The following is a 22,061-nucleotide window of genomic DNA, read 5'->3' on the forward strand; positions in this document are numbered from 1 at the left end:
TAGTGACAATTTAAGCGCAATTTCCTTATGTTATCCATAACTATTTTTATTTTTTTTGTGACCGAACGAAAGGATATTTTTTTTGCGCTAAAAACGTACACGATGCTCAGTTTAAATTAAAAATATCATCCTAGGCCTACACGATGCTCAGTTTAAAAATTCTTAATTAATTTTTTGTGACCGAACGAAAGGATATTTTTGAAAACTTTCTTCGGCAATATTGTTTTAAGTTATGACAGAAATCTATTGGTAAATGTTTCAAGTCGCTAAGTGGTCAGGTTGCCGAGATATGTGCCAGAAACTGCATTTTTTCGAGATTTTTTGGCTTTTCCGGGAATTCCAGGAAGGAATTCCGGGAATTTTTTTGGCCACAATCATCCTAGGATGTTGCTTAACATATTTGCTTTGGAACTAGTCCTCGATATTGCTTCGTTGAGGAGGAGATACGACTCAAAGCTGCGCACATCCATCCACCCATCCATACAGAAATGACGAGTTAATAATCGCAATTCCTGTAAGGAAATTGCGCTAAAAAACGTACGATCATTTAAAAAACAGCATGTGTAATTTTAACGGGGGACGGAGTGATATAGAGCTAGAACCGATTGTCTTGAGTTTGAATCTGAAATCAAATCAGAGGAATGTCCCTGACTCCACCCAACTCTGAAGGGTACAAAACTCACGTTAGGGAAACAAAGGCGGCTGGGCATAGTGCTGCCCGCACTAACCATTTTTATGCCGAGATCCCTAAAGTTGATGAACTCTATTTCGTCCTGTGCACGAACGGGAAATGATGATAATTCTAACATACACTGGACGACGAAGCTTACAGTATGGAAACGGTCTATCGGCTGCACTGCACAACACAAAGGTCTCCAAACGAACACTTTCCCTAATCCTAACCCAAACCTTAACTTTAACCCTAAATCCAACCCTAAAGGCGGATATTATTATTTTTTTATAGTGTGCGTTTAAAAAACAAATGTCTAGCCACAGAAATAAGTCACAAGTTGCGGGGCTTAACTTTTCGTCTTGGAACAAATTCATTTCCAGAAATTATTCCGTTAAAAATCCGGTTATTTATTGTTTTTTTTTTATTTAATTTTTTAATTTAATTTAATATCTTTTTCTTTTCTTTAAAAAATAGTAAAAAGACTTTGTTGTCCGTAAAAAAATATGATGATATACAACCATTAACTTATTTAGTCACGCACTCGATGTCCGTCATAGGTATTCTAACAAATAAAAAGTTAATATTTGTGGAACTTAGATCTAATAAGAATGACACTTTAATATGTCAGAGAAGCAGACGTCGAAATAACAAAAATGGATTGGAATAGTTGGCGTGCGATGGGATTTTCCATTGTCCATCATCTGTTGGGAACATTTAAACATAAATTATGGCTGTGTGAGTCTCGGACCGCAACCTTCTAAAAAAAGTGTCTAACACGCAGTCGACTCTGCCATGCCGCCACATACAGGTTTTGGAAAAAATTTCCAGGTATTTTATTTTGTCTCCGTAAGAAGGTCAATAAGAAAGTAAAATCACGCCAAAAAGTTTTTTTTAAAATATCATAATTTAACTTATTCCATTGCTAAGAAACAAAAATTTAAACAAAATAATTCAGCTTAAATAGTTTAGTAAAGCAACTGTTTTTATGTGCTTTTTTTTACGTAATGAATTATTTTTTTGGTCTACTATTCTGGCTGCTTAGTAGACCAAAAAAAAAAGAGAAAATGGAAATGGATTGGCCACACACTCAGGAAGCCTGTATCCAGCATAACAAGACAGGCCCTCACCTGGAATCCACAAGGCAGGAGGAAGAGAGGCAGACCAAGAAAGACCTGGAGACGTGACCTGGAAGAAGACACCAAGAAGATTGGATACACCTGGGGACAGTTGGAGAGACTAGCCCTGGACAGAGACGTCTGGAAAGCTCTTGTCAGCGGCTTATGTCCCAGTAGGGACGACAGGCAAACATGACATGATTCTGGCTGCTTCTCTATTGTATTGGTCGATCTTAAAAAAAATCATTTTTTTCTCGAAAAGGATAACAGTGTTTGAATCTAATAAAAGTACGAATAATGACATCGTTAAAGCTATAGTCACAATACAAGTATCTTTATAATGCATTCAACTTTTGAATGGGTAGACCTACATGGATTAATTTTTCATGAAAGCCATATTTGTTGTGTAAATAAGTAAATAAAGTATTTGTGCTCAACTTTTACTTGTAAAGGTGTGTTTCTATTAGTGAATATATTAGTACATTAATTAACGTCTTTAAATACATTTGTATATACAATTTTGGGAAAAAGAACAATATTCTCAACATCAATACGTAATTTATAGTTCTACACATAGCGCAGATGTTCTGATCAAGCTAAATCGACAAAGATAAAAATACATACACACTTTTTGGGAAGTATATATTTATTAATATATTTTTATATAATATTATTGTAAAAAAAAATCTATAAAAATACATAACTGGTAGATTTAATCTAACGTATCTAATATTATCAAAACACTTTCCACAAGGGTCTTTATGTAATCAAGTAACTGATCCCCTTAGCCATTTACACGAAATAAGTAAGTCAACAATGCTGCTGGGAAGGTGTTTACGGAAAAAATTGAAATGACGGTGCCCAGAAGGGTGCGATTATTCTGTGTATACAAAATATAAGTCAGACGCGGTTTTGAGCTTAGAATTCTTGATCTGCTATCATAGCGCTAGGTAGTTTATCTATTGATTGGGCGACTTGCTAAAAAGGGGAGGGGGGTCAGTGGTACTACTTTATTTAGAGGTCAAGCTGCGCCAAACACTATGTATGTGATGGGCTACTTTATTCGGACACTAAATACCGAGGGTAATTTGACCGGGGGCGTCCTGAGCACCACCATGAGCACTATGGCGCTTATGTCTGTTCCAAAATGTGCCTGACAATATGGGTTCCTTAGGCTACTATAAACGTTGATTAAACCAGAAGCGTATGCAACTGTATTCAATGACTAAAAGGAACCGAGAGTCGAACTCGTCGCCCATGCGGTAGTGTAGCGGTAGCTCCCGAAAGCGCCACGTGATGTCTCAGACAACTACCATCAACGTGTGACGTTCTTGTTACCTTAATCTTTCCTAAGATAGCAGAAACACGCTCGATGGGTACGATATATATATATATATATATATATATATATATATATATATATATATATATATATATATATATATATATAAATTATATATATATATATATATATATATATATATATATATATATATATATATATATATATATATAACGTAAAGTAAAAAAAACATTATTTATAATTATTAAAAGGTCTAATGATAAAAATGTACTCTCTTTACAATGCTCCACCGTAACAAAACGTTTGTCTTTGTGTTAAATTCTAGATAATATTGTTACATATGTTAACTATATTTTTTTCATTTTTACTAATTATAATGTACTTTATATTGGAAATATGCATAAACATTAAACACAAGGGTATTTGCTTAACTAATGTAGAAGTTCAAAAAAATCGTACGATAAGAATATTAAAGAAAAATCACGTATAATATGTGAAACAGGAAATACATTTTCCGTTTCTGTACTTTAAACGACATTCATCTGACACAGTGTTAGACAAAATGACATTACGTACAATGTCAGGTGTATAACGTAATTCTGGTCTGCTTTATTGGTGACATTCTTGTATTGGATTAAATAAGCAGGATAACATTGGTCATTGCTGTACACAACAAACTCGCGTGGATCTCCACCCTTCTGGTAGTACACTGAGTCAAATCCATTGGGCAAATTAAATGCTGAAAAAAAGAGATGTAATACTAAAGCGGTTCACTAACGAGTGTAATATTAATACAACCTTCTGAAACGTAACGTAATACAAAATAACGTATTAAAAAATCTGACACCGAATGTTACACATAGTTGATATAATTTGTATGTTTTAATTTATAATATCTTACATTTATAATTTCCTAGACATAATTTTTTGGCGCATGTAAAATAATGCCCCATCACAGCACGCACAACAAACATAGATCGTAATTCTCCATCTAAAAATACAAGCAAATAATGGATTTGATTACAATACACCCTTCTGTACTATATTTAATTACACATAAATAAATAAAAATAATGATAATACACAATTTAAAAGCAGTTTTAAATGTATACAGAAGATACTTTTAAGAGCTAGTCATCTTTAGACTATATAGTACAAAACCATGATTATTAAATGTTACACAAAGTCAAATTCATTATAATAACGTAGTTAATATTGTCTGTTTTTTCTTTATAAATTAAAAACTCTTTTAAAGGACTAATAAAAACCCACATTTACCTGTATAAGCGTTTGCTTTCCACACATCTTCAGCAAAATAGTTTCCATGACCGAAGTTAACAACTGTACTTTCATAACTAATTTTGAAACCGTAATCAGCAATACTTTCAACATTTTTATTAGAAGTCCCATGAAAAAAAAAGTATTCGTTGATGCTAGTATCTATTTTAGGTCTTAAAAATGTGTCTAGTGTTGCAGTTGTAATTACCGGTGGGACAATCCGATCATAACTCTTTGCACCTCTAATTGCGTCTAATTTTCGAGTATATTTGCTGTAGAGGTTTGGATTGTTAACCTTATAGATGTTTACAATCGTAGGATTCCAACTATGAAGAAACATTTTTTTAACAGATGCATATTCATCGCTGTTGCTACTGAGAATTTGCAAACCTGCACTTGCTTCACATACAATATTCACAATTGCAAAGATTGTATAGCTAAAGTTTAACTTAACCATTTTATAATTTCAAATTTCTAGTTTTGGTCTGGAAAAAAAAGAAATAACTTGTATTTAGTATAATAGTAAAAGAAGCTTTAAATAACATTTAAATACGATGGGTTTTATTTAGTAATCAAAATAACTCAATGACATTGTCATAGGGTAGATCGATAGAAATAAGACTAGACTCATAGAGATTGATATGGACGGTGTAATCTTTCGTTGGAATTGACGGTAGACGGTAGACAAAAAACAATTTTCTGTCTTTCTTTATACAGTCATTATCTGTTAAAGCTATTGCTCATTAGCCAGGCAGACTAGAGCATGGTTAAGCATTGAACATTTCTCTCACGCATGTTCAAAGTCGCTAGACACGTGGGTTTTTGCCAGACTTTTTCTTCCTCCCTGGTTTGGACATGAGGGACAGTTAGGTCAAGAGATCTACGGCATCGAGCCCAAGATCAGCATTCGTGACTGTTTGGTTGGCGAGCGCGCGGTCCACCGCTAAACAACGCCATCCCGATTAAGAACACTCACCAGATGGACTGTAGAGCACTAATTGTCAAAATTGGGTCTAAGCTTAAGTATGTGGGGAAAAAAAGCATTTGTTTATTATGTAGGCATACTTAAACACAACATAATTTATAAAACAAAAACGTTATAGTACTAAGTTAAAAAAAAAATATTATCAAATTCTAATTTCATAAATAAAAGTATTTCTACATAAACTGTGTAAGAGTTTTTATAAGTGCCAAAACCTTGAATAAAAGAATCATTATTTTTAAATAATTGTTGATTTATAACTTAATTTTTATAAACATTTTTATGTATTATTTTCAACGTTCTACTATTTATTCGTAATAAACGCCCAATACCATTTATGCTTTAAGACCAGATTAGTAGCAACTGCTTGCTCCATGTTTTTTATTTTTATTTTTTAATAAAATATATATTTGTGCATGGGTTGCTTGATACTATCTAAGCTAATATAGCGCAATCTGTAAATGAGAGTTATTTCTTTTAAACATCAAATATGCAACATTTTAAAATATACGTTTTTTTTAAACATAATCCCTTTTATGCGTCTCGGAACATTATAGTATAGTCAACTTTTTATAATTTTAGTTTTAAGAAGTTTATACAGTACCTTATATTCAATTCTGGTATTCGTGTTTAAACAGTTTTAAACCGTTCAAAGTATCAGCCTTTAAATAATACTCGAAATATAAAATTTCACAGTGTGATTTTCTTATAAAGTCAAACCAGTACCAACTACGTGCAGTCAGGCGGCAATCCTGTTTTTGCAAGTAAACCTCAACATGTAGCGACGTGTATTTACCTGTTCTTAGTCTTTCGGGAAAAATTGAACGAAAATATATACAGCGAGATAATGAAATTAATGTTGAGATTTGCCCAGAATTTAAGCTGCTTATTAAACTACCTGTTTTTTTTTTTTGTAAGTACAGCGTTATTCGTTTGTATGTTTATTGATGTATTGCACATTGCCCGAATTAGTTAATGTGGGTTGGAAGGTTTTTTTTATGATAATGCTTTAGTTATTTTCATATGAGCCTATGAAATCAATAACCCTCCGGTATTTCTCCCTTCAACTAGAGGACCCTTCAACTAGAGGACCCATCAACTAGAGGACCCATCAACTAGACTACCCATCAACTAGACGACCCATCAACTACATGACACATCAACTAGAGGACCCATCAACTAGAGGACCCATCAACTAGACGACCCATCAAATAGAGGACCCATCAACTAGACGACCCATCAACTAGAGGACCCATCAACTGGACGACCCATCAACTAGAGGACCCATCAACTAGAGGACCCATCAACTAGAGGATTCATCAACTAGAGGACCTATCAACTAGAGGACCCATGAACACTAGGACCCATGAACTAGATGACCCATCAACTGAAGGACCCATCAACTAGAGGACCCATCAACTAGAGGACCTATCAACTAGAGGACCCAATAACTAGAGGACCCACAAACTAGAGGACCCAACAACTAGAGGACCCAATAACTAGTGGGCCCATCAACTAGAGGACCCATCAACTAGAGGACCCATCAACTAGAGGACCCATCAACTAGAAAACCCATCAACTAGAGGACCCATCAACTAGAGGACCCATCAACTAGAGGACCCATCAACTAGAGGATCCATCAACTAGAGGACCCATCAACTAGAGGACCCATCAACTAGACTACCCATCAACTAGAGGACCCATCAACTAGAGGACCCATCAACTAGAGGACCCATCAACTAGAGGACCCATCAACTAGAAGACCCATCAACTAGAAAACCCATCAACTAGAGGACCCATCAACTAGAGGACCCATCAACTAGAGGACCCATCAACTAGAGGACCCATCAACTAGAAAACCCATCAACTAGAGGACCCATCAACTAGAGGACCCATCAACTAGAGGACCCATCAACTAGAGGACCCATCAACTAGAGGACCCATCAACTAGAGGACCCATCAACTAGAGGACCCATCAACTAGAGGACCCATCAACTAGAGGACCCATCAAATAGAGAACCTACCAACTAGAACACCCATCAACTGGAGGATTTATTATCATATTGATCATACACGTTGATTATTCCGTAAGTGCTTAACGTAAGTGTATGTGTACACTTAAAACAATACAAATAATATAACAAACAGTTGAACACATACTAAAGTACCCTGACTAACACCACTTATCGACAACCGACCAACGAATTCAGAAATAGGCAACTAAAACCAATCCTTTAACCAACAACCACAAAATAACGAACCACAACAAGCACTCCTAACCAACAACCGACCAACAAACAACTGACCCACTAAACAAACATCATAACGACAACCCGGAAACAACCAAAGACAACTAACACAACTTACCATCAAACAACGTACCGCAACTACCACCACTAACAGACAAACGAACGACAACTTATCAACTAACCGACAACCACACAGCTTACCAATAGAATGACAACATAACATCACAATATCAAAATACCATATACGCAGCAAGTCCATAGCCATATTCTAAATGGGAGCCGCAAACAAGCCTTCTAATCAATTATAACTGGAACAAAAATCGTCAGCAGAAATCCATACATTAGCCGTCAAGTGATACTTTGACTGCAAAATAGAAGTCAAAATTTCAACCACCAGCTAATTAGCCATCAATTTAATCGCAGCAAGCCAAATAGCCTTTAAGTCATCAACAGCTAGACAACCGCTCGTCAAATCATCAACAGCAAGCTAATTAGCTGTAACTGCAACTATCCAAATACAAGCTCATTAATGTAAACCAAAATAGCCGTAATGACAACAATTTAATAATTAATCAACAGCAAACAATTAGACAAGTCACCCAAAGCATGGAAATTATCCATCAAGTCATAAGCAGTAAGTCAAATATCCGTCAAATCATCTAATGTAATAAATAAATAATACATTCGTTATTAGCATGACAATCCAACTAACCGCCATGTCATTAACAGCAAGCCAAAATATTTACAACACGTCAACTCGCAGTCAAGTTATCACCAGTAAGCTAATTCCTTCAAGTCGTCATTAGCGTTAAGTTGTAGCAACAGCAAAATAACCGTAATATCATTGACATAGAGCTTATTTCCAGTCATCATTTTTAAACAATTTTCAATCAAAACACACGAAAAAGACAATTAACCATCTTCAACAGCACGCCAAGTGCCAGTAAATTAAACAAGAGCAATCCATGTGTCAAGCCGCACATAACAAACAAAATATCCGTAACCTCACCAACAGCAAGCCCACTAGCCATAAAGTCATCAAAGAGTGCTTAAGTCAAAACAGCTAGTCATCGAATCGTTATGTCATAGCAGTAGGACGAAAAAAAAACGTCAAGTCATCAATAACAAGCCAACTAGCCATATATCAGAATCAAGTCACATGGCGGTAAATAAATTAACTGCAAGCCTACTAGACAAATCATCAGCAGTATGTCAAATATTATAATTGGCTGCCTAATAAATCATTAATAACAAGAATTTATCAACAGCAAGTAAACTATCTGCCAAGTCTTCAGCAGTGTTTCTTCCACACTTTTTTTCTCCGAAGGGAGATACCCTCTAGCCATACCATTCGTAGCAAGCCTAACTAGCTGGTATGCCATGAACAGCAAGCCAGATAACAATCATATCATCAGTGGCAAGCTAAATAGCCGATAAGTCATCAGCAGCAAGCCAACTAGCCGTCGAGTCATCAGGGGCAAGTCTAATAATTAACGTCACAGCATTAGTTCAGTTTTAAGCAGTAAGCTAATCAACCAATGTATTCATTAGTAGCAAGACAAGTAGCCGCTAAGCCATCAATAACAAGTTAAATAGCTTTCAACTCATCATCAGCTAGTCCGCTAGCCATCACGTCATCAGCAGCAAACCACCAGCTTTCATGTCATCATTTGATGTCCACTAGCCAATAGCCATGTCATCAGTAGTAAGCCAAATGGCCGTCAAAAAATTAATAGCAAACCAAATTTCCGTCAAGTCATCAGCAGCATGCTAAATAGCCGACAAGTCATGAAGAGCAAGTCAAAGTACCGTAACGGATTAAGTTTGTACCAGAGTTTCTTCCAGGCATCTCTTCGGGGGGGGGGGGGCTTCGCCCCCCGAAAAAATGTTACCGCCCCCCGAACGAAATGAAATTTATATAATTTATAGACAAAATATATACTTTTAACAGTGTCCGCCCCCCCCCCCCCCCGAAGAAAGTTTACCGCCCCTCCCCCCGAAAATTTCAAGTGCCCCCCCCCCCCCCCGGAGAAAAAAGTCTGGAAGAAACACTGGTTTGTACCCTTCACTCTGTACACATTATATATAAAAAACATCTACATTCATGCACAAACGCTATCTAGCCTGCTCTTTCCCCCCGAGTGCTAATCTTACATGATGAAATCCTTTCTCACTGCGTATGCAATTAAATTATCTGTATCTCCTTAGGTGTAATAGTAGTCAGTAATCAACTGTGATATTTAAATCTAGAATTGTGTTTACTTTTGTAAGCCCGCTTCAATGAATCCTTCAATGTATAATATAGTTTATTTTTTAGGAAATACTTTACCTTGTTTCTTAGTCAGTGTGAGCAACATGCTCAAGGAACACACTGAAACATAGCATGTCGTACCGGGGAAAAAAAAGGATTAGACTATCGACGATCGCTTGAATAAATTATTAGGTGCATCTCATTTAATATCTTAAATAATTTAAAAAACTGTACCAATGTAATATCTATGTAAAAAAACGTTACTATTAAATAAAGCAGGCATTTATAAAGTAAAGTTTGCAAACATTTAATTGAATATAAAACAGCTTTTGAATCATGTGAAAACATCTACAATGTATAATAGCATAATTCAAATTTATTGTAATTTTGTTCGTGCCCAAGACACATGCGCAGTTAATATGTCCTCGACATACAATGGGATAGCGCGGTTAGCACTTTATTCACTTGCCTTTGTTTCTGAACGTGAGTAGGTAAACATCAGAGATTGGTGGTTCTAGTGACATCCTATAGACTCGTGTCCGGCATCTGGATTCGACGATCGGGTAGCACTCGTCAGCTCTACCGTCTAACCAACATATAGGGTAATACAGTTTTACTGTTACAATATATTTTAGCCTAATAATAGTATCACTGCAGCGTATCCATAGATGTGTGTCACTAGACAGTTACACACGACACATGTTCTACCAGAAAACTGAATGTAGGTCTACAGAAACACATCGTTTCTCGATACGAATTTACTTCCTGTATGAAGTGGCATTGGAATGGAAACATTTTTCATGTTACAATTACACACAAAAGCAAAGTTAAAGCTTCGGAGACATAATATGTAAACGATTTTCAAATCGTAAGTTGAAATTACAAAATGTGTGAAATTTTACTTCTAATAATTGTAAGTTCTTAATGTAAATCTTTCTTGTGAAATGACAAAAGTTTTTTGATATTCTTACATGAACTATCTAAGAAGAAAACAATTCATTATGCGAAGATTATTTTATTCTAGCAATAAATATTAGATTTGACAATATTTCAGTATTATGACGAAAAAAGTGAAAGTTATGTTACAAATGTTGGTGATGTGTATGCATCATTTAACAGGTATACTTTAATATGATATTTTCTACATCTGTTATCTGATAACATGTGATGTATAACTTTATATATTGTAACATATTAAATTGCACACACACATATATATATATATATATATGTATACGATATATATATATATATATATATATATATATATATATATATATATATATATATATATATATATATATATACAATGTATACATTGATATTATATAATTGACTAAACTGCTTATCTTACAGTATTCTGTGCTGAGATATTGAACTCTCAAGAAAACATCACATTAGGTACTACATTTAAGTAATTTATATTTATGACTTATACTCTGTTTTAAAACTTAGTTTAAATTTCTACAATAGTCGATAATATATATTGTATAAAAAATTGGCCAATGCTAGCCGGAAAAAGATACGCATATGTGCAATGGAGAGAAACTACGACTTTCCATCGCGGCGATCTTTTGCCGACTAAGTGGAGACGTTGGGGAGAAAAATCTTTTTCCGAGCAGGTACTTCGTAAAAAATTATTATAAGCGTATTACATCTAGTCAAATATTTTATTTTAAAATCATCGCAGATTAACAAAGCTATAGAAATACATACAAGAACATTACCAATAATTGTGTAGCGTTTAATTTATTTTCTGCTTCATTAACATAATACTATTTTTTTCTTCTAAAAGTGCCGATGCGTCTCTTACAGAGAAATGCTAACAACACGAACTACATGTACACATTAAACAGCCGAGCTGAGATCAAAATTTATATTAGCGGCTATCCTGCACCTTCCCAGTACAAAATCAGTAAAGAATCAGGGGGAGTAACCAATGAATTCATTGTTTCATCAGCTAAAAGCTCTCTAATGCTAGAGAGTTTCTTGATAGTTCATACATTTGTCCTTGTTCCTGAAGGAATAATTACTTTTGTTGTTAAAACTATAACACCGGACTCCTTTGGTAATTACTTTCTAAGCATTCATAACGGAGTAGGGAATAATCTAATTTACAGCTTCAAGTTTACGGAAGGTAAAACTAAATAATATACAACTTTTTCATGTTTTTGTTTTACTATAATTGTAACATTTATAATATATAATTCTCTTCTTGGAGACGCTAGAAAACAAGCTGTAAGCGCGCTCCCTACCACCCCCACCCCTACATGGTATGGTGAGCTTTGGTTCACGCTAAATGTTTACAATCGTAGAGCCGGGTTTAGTGACGGTTACTAGGGGCAGATAATTTAGTTTGAAACGATTTTAAACTTAGGGGAGGTAACTAAGAGGAGGCTACTTTCACGGGGGGGGGGGGTGAGTTAGGGGTTGGGGGAAAGGAGGGTATGGGTATTATCGTCCTTAACGACATACTGATAGTGTTTTAAAGCAAATATTTTAAGTGGCATCATTGGTACTGTCGAATTCACAAATTATGAATTACTGAAAAGTAGAAAATAAAACAACTAAATCGCGGCGTATGATATGCCGCGGGTTGGCTGGTTAACTATAAAATATCAAAACAACAACACTAACAGATATTCCATAAATAGAGTCACATTTCATTAACAAGCCTGTAATTTAAAGAAAAAATTATTGAAAGAAAAATGTAAAGGTGTAGACCTATAAAATATTTACTCTGAACAAAAAAATGTAACTTCTGATTCCAGAGCTCAGCAGTAAAGGTGCTGCGGTTGCCGGAGGTGTGACAGCGGCTGCTGTTGTTATGGTGGTGGCTACGGTCATTGTGATGTATTTCAAGAGGAAAAGTGAGATTGTTATCTTTCTATTTTCTCATGCCTTAGATAAATTTCGGAGAGAAATAGAGACATGCATAGATATATATAGAGAGAGAGAGAAAGAGAGAAAGAGATAAAGAGAGAGAGAGAGAAAGAGAGTATATGGAAAAAAGAAAAGGAAAAAATAGTGTAACAGGTGCAGTAAGTAATTGTAAGTTGTTATTAATAATTGCTTTTATTAGGTTTATAATCTTTAGTTTAAAATAAAAGTTTATATTTATTGAAATTTAATTGCTTATTGGATGATAGCAATTGTTGAAATAAATGTGTAAAAGTTTAATTGCAGGTCAAATAAGAAAACAAGTTCAAACTACAGAGTAAGATATTTTGTAATTTTTTTTTTAAACTGATGTTAAATTATTTAAATACGTTTGTTTACTTTTTCAAATGTTATTTTAGTCAGCAGCAAAGTCCTAGCACAGTGTTGTATTGTATTAGTTTTTTTTTTAAATAATACATTTTAAACACTTATTTCTGTAGGAATAAATGTATATTATTTTAACACAGACTTGAACCATCAGCACCGGCAGGTAAATAAGATGAATGTATATGTTTAAACAACATATGGTATAATTAAAAACGCGAATATATAATCGTTATTTTAATAAAGTTTGTTTTCTTATCCTCCTTTTATTTATCCCTATTTTGCTAAAAGTGATATACAACTAATATTAATATTTTAATAATTAACATTATTTATGAGACAAATAGATGTAATACAACATATTTTAAAAAGAATATCGTTCCATATTTATCAGATATGTTTTACAAAACAAGAAATAACAAAGATCATGTTGATTGTATAATGATACAATTTAAACATTTTTCTCTTAGATAACTCAGTTCCTTCATCAGTTGAGATCAGCGATTATAAAGCCCCATACGTAGTTGCAAATATTATAAATACCGGAGGTAAAAATATATTTTAAAAAAATTGTTAATCTATATTTTGTTGACTTCTTTTTAAATTTAATTGTTTTTATAATTCTCATTTTATCGTATGTGCTGTTCGCAGTAACTCAATAACTTGACAATTCTAATATTTTCAGATTATGACGAGATAGACTATGCGCTGCAGTACGACAGACTAGAAGAATCACCTGCTGAAGCTGGTAAGACATGTCGGCTCTTTTTCTTAGCAGTCTGCCTTAACACTTGACAAAACCTAACTATAACTCAAACAACCATCATTCTTTTTTCACCTTTCTTGCTTAAGACACTTGAGTATATGTGTTAAAAATATATTTTAATAGCCTTGGCATAGTGTGGCCAGCTCAATGCTCAGTAGTAATTCATCCAACATAGCTGAGTGGACTCAGTAACGTAGTACCTGCATTTAAAAAATCGTTAACACATTATACCCAGTGTTACAACACTATTGTTTACATTAGCACTACCCTAACATGAGCCACATTTAAAGAGCCGAATAGCAAAAAAAGGAAAAGCACATTAAGTGAGGTGTAGGTGCATTTTAATTTATAAAAACAAAGTATTCTTTCAAAGAGCAGTCATGTGTAGTAATTTTACAAAAAAAAAACCGAAATAAATGAAACATAACACATGTAATCTTGGAATATTACCACACCAGTTAATTTAAATGTATAGACAATCATATTCTTGTATATATAGCGGCCTATGAAAATACACTGGCTTTACACACAACAAATGCATATGACTGCATTGATACGTCACAGCAGAATGAAGGTAAAGCATTTATGTTGTATTTAATTCAATATTTTATATTCTAATGTTACATTTACATTTCGATATAAAGGTATCAATAAGGCACTGTAGTACCCTTTTACTGCTACTGATGTATCATTTATTTTTGACAAACGTATTTCAAACTAATAGTATAACTAAGAGTTAAAAAAAGTTTTTTTTATACTATTAAATCCTTTATGTAATAATTCATCATTTCAGAACTGAATTATATGTGTGTTACAACAACGTAATGATTCGCATTTTCAAAGCAAGTCTCTTTGTAAATCATGTCTCGATACTAATATATTAGTATTGTGTTGATATTAAAATAAGTTGGTATTTGGGCAATCTAGTATTAATTTCTTTAATATATAAATCATACTTTAGTTGTTGGTTACTTAGGTTAAAGAAAAAAGTAACTAGAGTGACAGTCTTCTTTTAAAGAGTTTTTCATATTGTATCGGAATTAATTAATAAAATAGTGGAATTCCGTTAAAAGTAAATTATTTACATTTCTTGTAGAATAAATAAAACATAATGACCAGTCAATGTGGGAAAAATGTAATGAATGTATTGTTAAGAAAACACATGCTAAACCGAAAAGTCTCGAGTTCGAACCCGCGGGCAGATGAGGCTCCAAAATTAAACAACTGCTGCCTTGTAGTTTGTTCTTGGTTGGACAAAGGCTATGAAAGCAAATCCAAAAAGAAAAGCAGGCTGAAATCGGAGTCAATGGCCTCAATGGCGCATAATCAGTTGACACGTAACGCTTAATTGTGTTGAAGGCGTGGTCGAGTCGGCAAAAAAGCTCATGGTTGATAAATTCGAACAAAGTCTCGAGTTCAATCCCATTGGCAGATAAATCTCGATCCCCTTCAACACTAATAATTAAGAACGAAGAAGAAGAAGAAAAAGAAAAAAACACATTAAACTATAAATTGGGATTGAGTAAACACTCATATCAGATTTGACGTATTACCGAAACAGTGTGTACAATGAATATTTTATCTTTAAAAATAGGACATAATGTGTACCTCGACAAGGTAGTAGTTTGGAATTAAGTATGTATTGTATGTTAATACAATGACACAAATGCAGTTTTAGTATATAGCTGCATTTTCAAATGCATTGATTTGGTAATAAATGTGTATTATCACATATAGTAGGTAATGCCTAGCTATCAAGCAATAAAGTCTTATGTGCCACAATACGTCGTTTTCAAAATGTTCTTTTCAACACTAAACCGTCTTCACGTTTATAAAATTAGTGTCATCTTATCATTTATCTAATCTTAAGCGAGCTGGTATATACTAAATACCTTTCAATTGTGTATAAAACTAAGAGGTTTATATTATTGTATAAAAGACTTTCATCCTAAATTTTGATAACTTCCTGTTTGATCCATTACAAAACTTTCATATTTCGGCTCTGAGGAAGCAAAAACAAAAGTTGATTTTACTAAAACAATTGCCACAAGTTATAGTGTTGGTAAAAATAAATAATAAAATAAAACACTAGACAAACACTAGCAAATATAATAAAATCCTTACCAATCTTTACTTGGGTTGTGTCAATGTGATCATACAATACAGATGAATTCACAGCTGCATAACTGCTACCAGCGTCTAAAAATGATTCTTTATTAGACAAAATTGACATAATATCATGTACTTATATGTGTATGTTAGACATTAATATTTTGAATGGGTAAAATAAAACACTCACCTGGTTCAGTTGATGATTGTTCAAGCCTGTCATATGTTGTTGAAGTATCAACGTCTTCATACCCTAGTGTTATCATAACGAAGATATACTTTAGTGTATCAAGTGTAATAATATTACCTTTAAGTTAAAAAAAAATGTAAAGTAAATTTAAAAGTTCCGAAAACCCTAACCTGATTCACGAAAATTATTTTCAGTTGTGGTTTCGTTACTGCTGTTAACGTAAATATCATTATCTACAAATTAAAAAATAAATAAATAAAAATAACAGCAAGGGATAACTCACTAAAATGAAACAAGATTTACGAAATTATTTTTATACACTTACACTTGAATTAAAAATAAAGATAAATATCGTGTACTCTCATGTATAAACTAATGTTTATTCATTAACATAACTAGCATGTATGATACTTGACACTCGAAATTCTAAATATATACACAACCAGTATAAACCTACCTTCGGTTTTATTCTGTGAGAAACTGAAAAGAAATTAAATATAGATTTTATCGTATAACAAAAACATTAATTTATACATTTCTGCTGCATATAGCATGCTGCAAAACTTGTACAGCTTTCCATAACTTGAAAGCAAATAGCTTTATGGAGAAAACTAGATACTTACACAATGGTCTGTATTTTATCAAGAATGTTACGACCTGGATAAAGAAAAAAATAAAAATAAACTTTCAAAATGTTTTATTCCCGGAAAACGGTTGTAAAACTTTAAATTTACTGACAAAAAAACGTACGTTGAACTATGGCTAATATACACACAACAATAAGCACAACAGCAGCCAGTGTTCCACCAACTGATGCCGCAATGACGTCATTTGAATTTTCCTCAATTTCTGTTAGAAAATATGATAATACAAATGTAAGCATGACAAATAAAATAATTAAAAAGGCATTTAAATTAAAAGGTGTGCAATCAGTATTTTAAAATAATTTATTTTCATTAAACTTGAAGATCAATATTCTTAGTTATACTTTGATTTTTGTTAATGATAAAATAATTGTACAATTTGCGAAATAATTATTCTGAAAAGTGTCCTTAAATTTACTTAAACACATTCGAGCAAGTAAAAGAAATGGTGAACATATTAATAAATGAATACTGATTTTTTAAAATGAAAATTTACTAAAAATAAAACTTACTAAAACGGGTTCAGTTTACCTTTAATTTCAAAACTATACTCTAGCAAATTTCTAGTAACATTGTTTGAAATATAAATCTTATAGCTGGTGAAATCGGTTGCTATCAAACTGTTAACTGCAATATGCAAATCTCCATATGGTATATCCTGATAAGAAAATAATAGTGAAATTCTATTTCCATTACTGGACATCATGTTTAAGTCATCATATTTATTTAGTGGTATCACAGCATTGAGCTTTGTTGTGGCATTTAGTTTATAAATAACGAAAATCTCGGGTGCAGGGTATCCGAAAAGAAGTAGATGTTTTGAAAAGTTATTTCCCTTCGCTTCGTAATATACATCGAGTTGTACATCTTTAGTCTTTAGCTGTGGAGGACCTTTAGAATAAACAAAAAGACATACTAATTTTATACTAATGTAACTGTTTATTTTACTTGTTTACTATTGTGACTACAGATACGTGTTATCCAAAAAAAGGGCTGCGGCACAAGACTAAGTAAAAGAAAGGCTCGTTGCTAAATTAAATACTAAAGAGTTGAATACTTATCAACACTATACACTTACACTAAACACAGTCTATTCTAACTAAATTATACTTTAGTAAAAGAGAAACGTAGGATACATTTGCCACAGAACTAAAGTACCAATGACTAAACTACTATAACTTTGTAGATGTAACGTACAAGACAAGAGAGAACAAACAGTATGTCACACACCTTTTATACCCTTACACAAACAAGAACATCTGACAATCACCACTTACAGCGATTTTTTTTTTAATATTCGAATATATCACCTACGTTATTGTACCCACGAATATATCACTAGAAGTGTTTAACATAATTTTATTTGAAATTATAAAAATCCAAATATAAAAAATATCTGCAATTATTTATTTATGTACTAATCTGTATGAACATAGCATTTATAATCGTATGAACGATGTCTAAATCACAAGAAAAAATGGAAAAAACAATTAAATAAAATTAATTCGACATTTCCTATAAAATAAGAAACTGAGATAGGACTAATATTTTTAACGAATATGCAATTTAGATTTTTGATTCGACGGGCTATTTTATACTAGCTGCATCCCGTGCTCCGCCACGGTAAATCTTTTTTAAATGTACCAACTTGGGAACAGGACAAAACTAAACACAACACAAACGAACGCAAAAAAAAACACAAACGAAAAAACAAACACAACACTCATAACATAAACACAATTTAAATGCAATCATAAAGGCATATTGCTCACAGTCTTGCCAGTAGCGCCAAATCGAGCCCTTTCTGGTGATTTGCACCCCTTTCAAACTTTCGATTTGCACCCCTGTCCCCCCCCCGCCCTAAAACTTTCGATTTCCACCACCCCCCTCCTCGCAAATTTTTTCCAACCCACTTTGGCGCCCCCTAAGGTTGGCACCCAGGGACATATGTTTTACTTACAATATTTCACCTTATCCATTCACGCATTTTTTCCCAGTACTTTAAATTCTAAAAAATTACAATAGAGTTTCATAACTAAAACCATTGCGCACCGAATGAACGTGATGACGCGTCTATAATAGTGCTTAATAGTTGATTAAAAATTATAAGTAGTAAACATTACCTTCAGTGAATAAAATAAATAAAAAATAGCCTTTTATCAATCAATGCTAATTATAATATTCCAACAATATTGTACTTTTACACGTCTGCATAATTTGCATTCACATTTTGCTAATTATATTATTCCAACAATTATTCCGTCTTGCAGATTTTGCATTCACATTTTTAGCGTGAGTTCAATTTATTTTTAAAATACCTCCCTTGGCAAAATTACTAAACAGTTTAATTAGATTTTTCTAACCTACAGCTATTATGTTATTACAATGTATCCACTTTCTCTAGGAATATTAACGAAAACGATATTTGACATTGATCCTTTTAATATGTTTTAGCAATGTGCATGTATTTAATATTCTCTTTACGTTATGCAAAATTGTACAAACAGTGGAAATTATAAAATAGCTCTATGTCGTTATATAAACAAACCCTACTCTAATACTTATAATAAGACACTGCGGTGCACTGAAAAGCACAGCATGGTGCGTAGTTTACTTTTATAGTCCCAAAATCTATAGCGATGACGGACAGACACAGCCCGCTTATATTATAGATTATATTATAGATTACTTAATTGAAAATAAGTTGGTATATGAAGTCAGAGTGTACATATATGATGTACTATAAATACTAAGTCTGTAGCATGCATATAAATAAATACTTACAGAAAACATAGACTGTCGTATTGTACTTGTGCTGTGGTTCCTGGTCTGTTGGAAAACCGTTGGTTGCCTTACAAAAATAATCGCCTCCATCTTCACAGGCCATTAAAGTACTCAACATTCCAGAGTCTGTCGCATACACTTTTCTTTCGTTCCCAATTGTTATTACAGGTTTTGGGTTTCCGTCCGCTTCACATTGAAAAGCTACAACGCTTTCATTTTTTACTTCAATTGTGGTTTTATTTGAACCAATGATGGAGAAACTTGTTACCATTGCTTTATCTGCACACAAATATAATATTGAAGGAGACACATAAAAGATAATTATATATGTATGTATATATATATATATATATATATATATATATATATATATATATATATATATATATATATATATATATATTTACTTATATTAAAGTACTAAACTAATATTATGCATTTATTTAGATTGTATTTTCTATTTCGTTCTGTTACTTTTAAATGATGAGATCTAACATCTAACATAAGTACGCCTACTTTTTATATTGATATGTATTGAATTCCAACAAGTATACTACTAGCTTACACATTTTCATAAACATATAAACTAAACGTTTGTTGATCAATTTTTAAATTTTAGATGTTTTAAAATATATCAATAAAATACTTAAGGGTACATATTATTCCCTTGTATGTAGAGCTATTTAAGACGATACTTACACAAAACGTTTAGTATCACGTAGGCTAACTTTTGGTCATATGAGCCAACTACAAATTGGACAAAACGTGTACATATTTCTCCATTTCTTTCCCTGAAAACTTTTCCTAAAACTAGATGTACAAGGTTGCCTTCTGATACGCTACTGTTGAAACCACACGTTAGAGAAATATTTCCAGTATTTGGGTTTCCACCAACTATTCTACAGCTAAGTGTAATGTTGTCACCTTCTTGTATAGTTACCGTCGTGTTAGTGGTTGGTTGTTGGTTGATCAATATAACAGGTGGTATATCTGGTGGTTCTGATATTTTAAAATTAAAAACTCGCAAATGCGAATATGGCAAAAATATAATATTCGTAACACTATAAGCAACAATAAAAAATGAATAAAAACATTTTTGATAACTGATTTTAATAATATAACATTTAGCGTTCAATTAACATTAGAAGCATATACCAACCTATGGGTATATAGTTGTTTGAGCTTAGTCCATAAGAACTGTTTGTACCATTTGGAAATATTTGAGCAGTGACGTTTAAAATTCCCAGTGTAATGCTGGAAAGAGGGATGCTAATATCACACACGGACATAAAGTAGCCTTGTGAATTCCTTGTGTGGCTGTATTCAATCTGTGACTGCTCCATTATGGTGTTGTTCTAGAGATAAAATGAACATTACTTGGAATCAATATACACAATGTTACTCTTTAAACACAATTTAAACTTAAATGTTTATATTGACACAAGTATTTCTTATAAATCAATGTGACTTTCTTTTGGTTAGAATAATTTGTAAATAAAGTGTAATTTCGTCTAAAATATTTATTTTATTTATTTTATCAATTAAAAAATAGATTGATAAATAGTACTTTGCCAATTATCACGAAAAGCATTGCAATCGATACAGGAATTGAGCCATTTTATGATTAAAAATATCAGTAAAATTTACCAACATTTGTTATCTCAATCACACAATATGGTAACATTAAAAAATATTATTAGTGTGAATAAACCTTGTAAAATATACAGACACCACTCGGAAATATGTGTTCTGTTAAGCAAGAAATACTTATCGCCCTTGAATCTTCTGTAAATTTTGCTTCACATTTGAAAGTAGTTGGTCGACCTGAGAGGAAGAAATATTTAGCCCTCACACATTTCCTAAATTTTGCTTAAATATAATCGCAATGCATAAAATATTTTTATTCCTCAGAATTGTGAAAAGTTTGCAAGAAGATCTTTGCAAATAAATTGATAATAATGAAATTGATGCAGTTACAGTTTACTAAATTTTTCTCATAATATTAGAGAATAAATATATGCGCATACATTATGTCATACCTACAACAATCATATTGTAAGTTTCCCTAACTTTAGATTCCATCGAAAGTATGCACTTCCAAGTTCTGGTATCGTAAATAGAAGCATTAACAATCGTCAGAATACTTTGGCCACTTATAATCTCTACTAATACTATTGTTGGTGCTTTGCCACAGACACATTGTGGAGATTTATCGAATTCACCACAAGAGCAAACTGGCTGAGTTCCGTTAAGCCACGTTAGCTGTAAACTGTCTGATATATTTTGAGCATTGCACGCAAGGGATGCTATGTTAAATTCCTCAATAGTGACCAATTTTTGTGACCACGCTGTAATTAAAGAAAAGAAAGTTATTTCAATTTTGTTTCAACTACGCTGAACATAAAGTAGTTTGGATTATGTGCACTTAAATTAATACAGCCTGTAATTTCTAT

The 22,061-nt window shown here is 32.8% G+C and overlaps 2 protein-coding genes and 3 long non-coding RNA genes across 5 annotated transcripts; 3 read left to right on the forward strand and 2 right to left on the reverse strand.

The window, feature by feature from the left end:
* Positions 1-10,909: 10,909 nt before the first annotated feature.
* On the forward strand, positions 10,910-12,941 carry LOC131958387 (uncharacterized). Its single transcript, XM_059323399.1, has 5 exons — positions 10,910-10,970; positions 11,208-11,252; positions 11,647-11,988; positions 12,623-12,721; positions 12,934-12,941. Exons 1-5 carry the CDS (start codon positions 10,910-10,912, stop codon positions 12,939-12,941), a joined length of 555 nt encoding a protein of 184 aa, XP_059179382.1.
* Positions 12,942-13,037: 96 nt separating this feature from the next.
* On the forward strand, positions 13,038-13,663 carry LOC131958390 (uncharacterized). The gene is made up of 3 exons (XR_009389230.1): positions 13,038-13,068; positions 13,259-13,281; positions 13,586-13,663. It is a non-coding gene; the product is annotated as an uncharacterized LOC131958390 (long non-coding RNA).
* Positions 13,664-13,798: 135 nt separating this feature from the next.
* LOC131958388 (uncharacterized) lies at positions 13,799-14,958 on the forward strand. Its single transcript, XR_009389228.1, has 3 exons — positions 13,799-13,863; positions 14,381-14,455; positions 14,675-14,958. It is a non-coding gene; the product is annotated as an uncharacterized LOC131958388 (long non-coding RNA).
* Positions 14,959-15,632: 674 nt separating this feature from the next.
* Positions 15,633-16,417, reverse strand: LOC131958386 (uncharacterized). Its single transcript, XR_009389227.1, has 4 exons — positions 16,351-16,417; positions 16,181-16,243; positions 16,006-16,080; positions 15,633-15,883 (listed from the first exon to the last, which is right to left on the reverse strand). It is a non-coding gene; the product is annotated as an uncharacterized LOC131958386 (long non-coding RNA).
* A 382-nt stretch (positions 16,418-16,799) lies between these two features.
* LOC131958391 (uncharacterized) lies at positions 16,800-20,951 on the reverse strand. The gene is made up of 6 exons (XM_059323400.1): positions 20,768-20,951; positions 20,380-20,607; positions 19,609-19,887; positions 17,356-17,715; positions 16,931-17,029; positions 16,800-16,837 (listed from the first exon to the last, which is right to left on the reverse strand). Exons 1-6 carry the CDS (start codon positions 20,949-20,951, stop codon positions 16,800-16,802), a joined length of 1,188 nt encoding a protein of 395 aa, XP_059179383.1.
* Positions 20,952-22,061: the final 1,110 nt, after the last annotated feature.

This window comes from Physella acuta, unplaced genomic scaffold (genome assembly GCF_028476545.2).
Source record: "Physella acuta isolate Inbredline_101_S28 unplaced genomic scaffold, ASM2847654v3 ptg001325l, whole genome shotgun sequence".
NCBI classification, from domain to species: Eukaryota; Metazoa; Mollusca; class Gastropoda; family Physidae; genus Physella; species Physella acuta.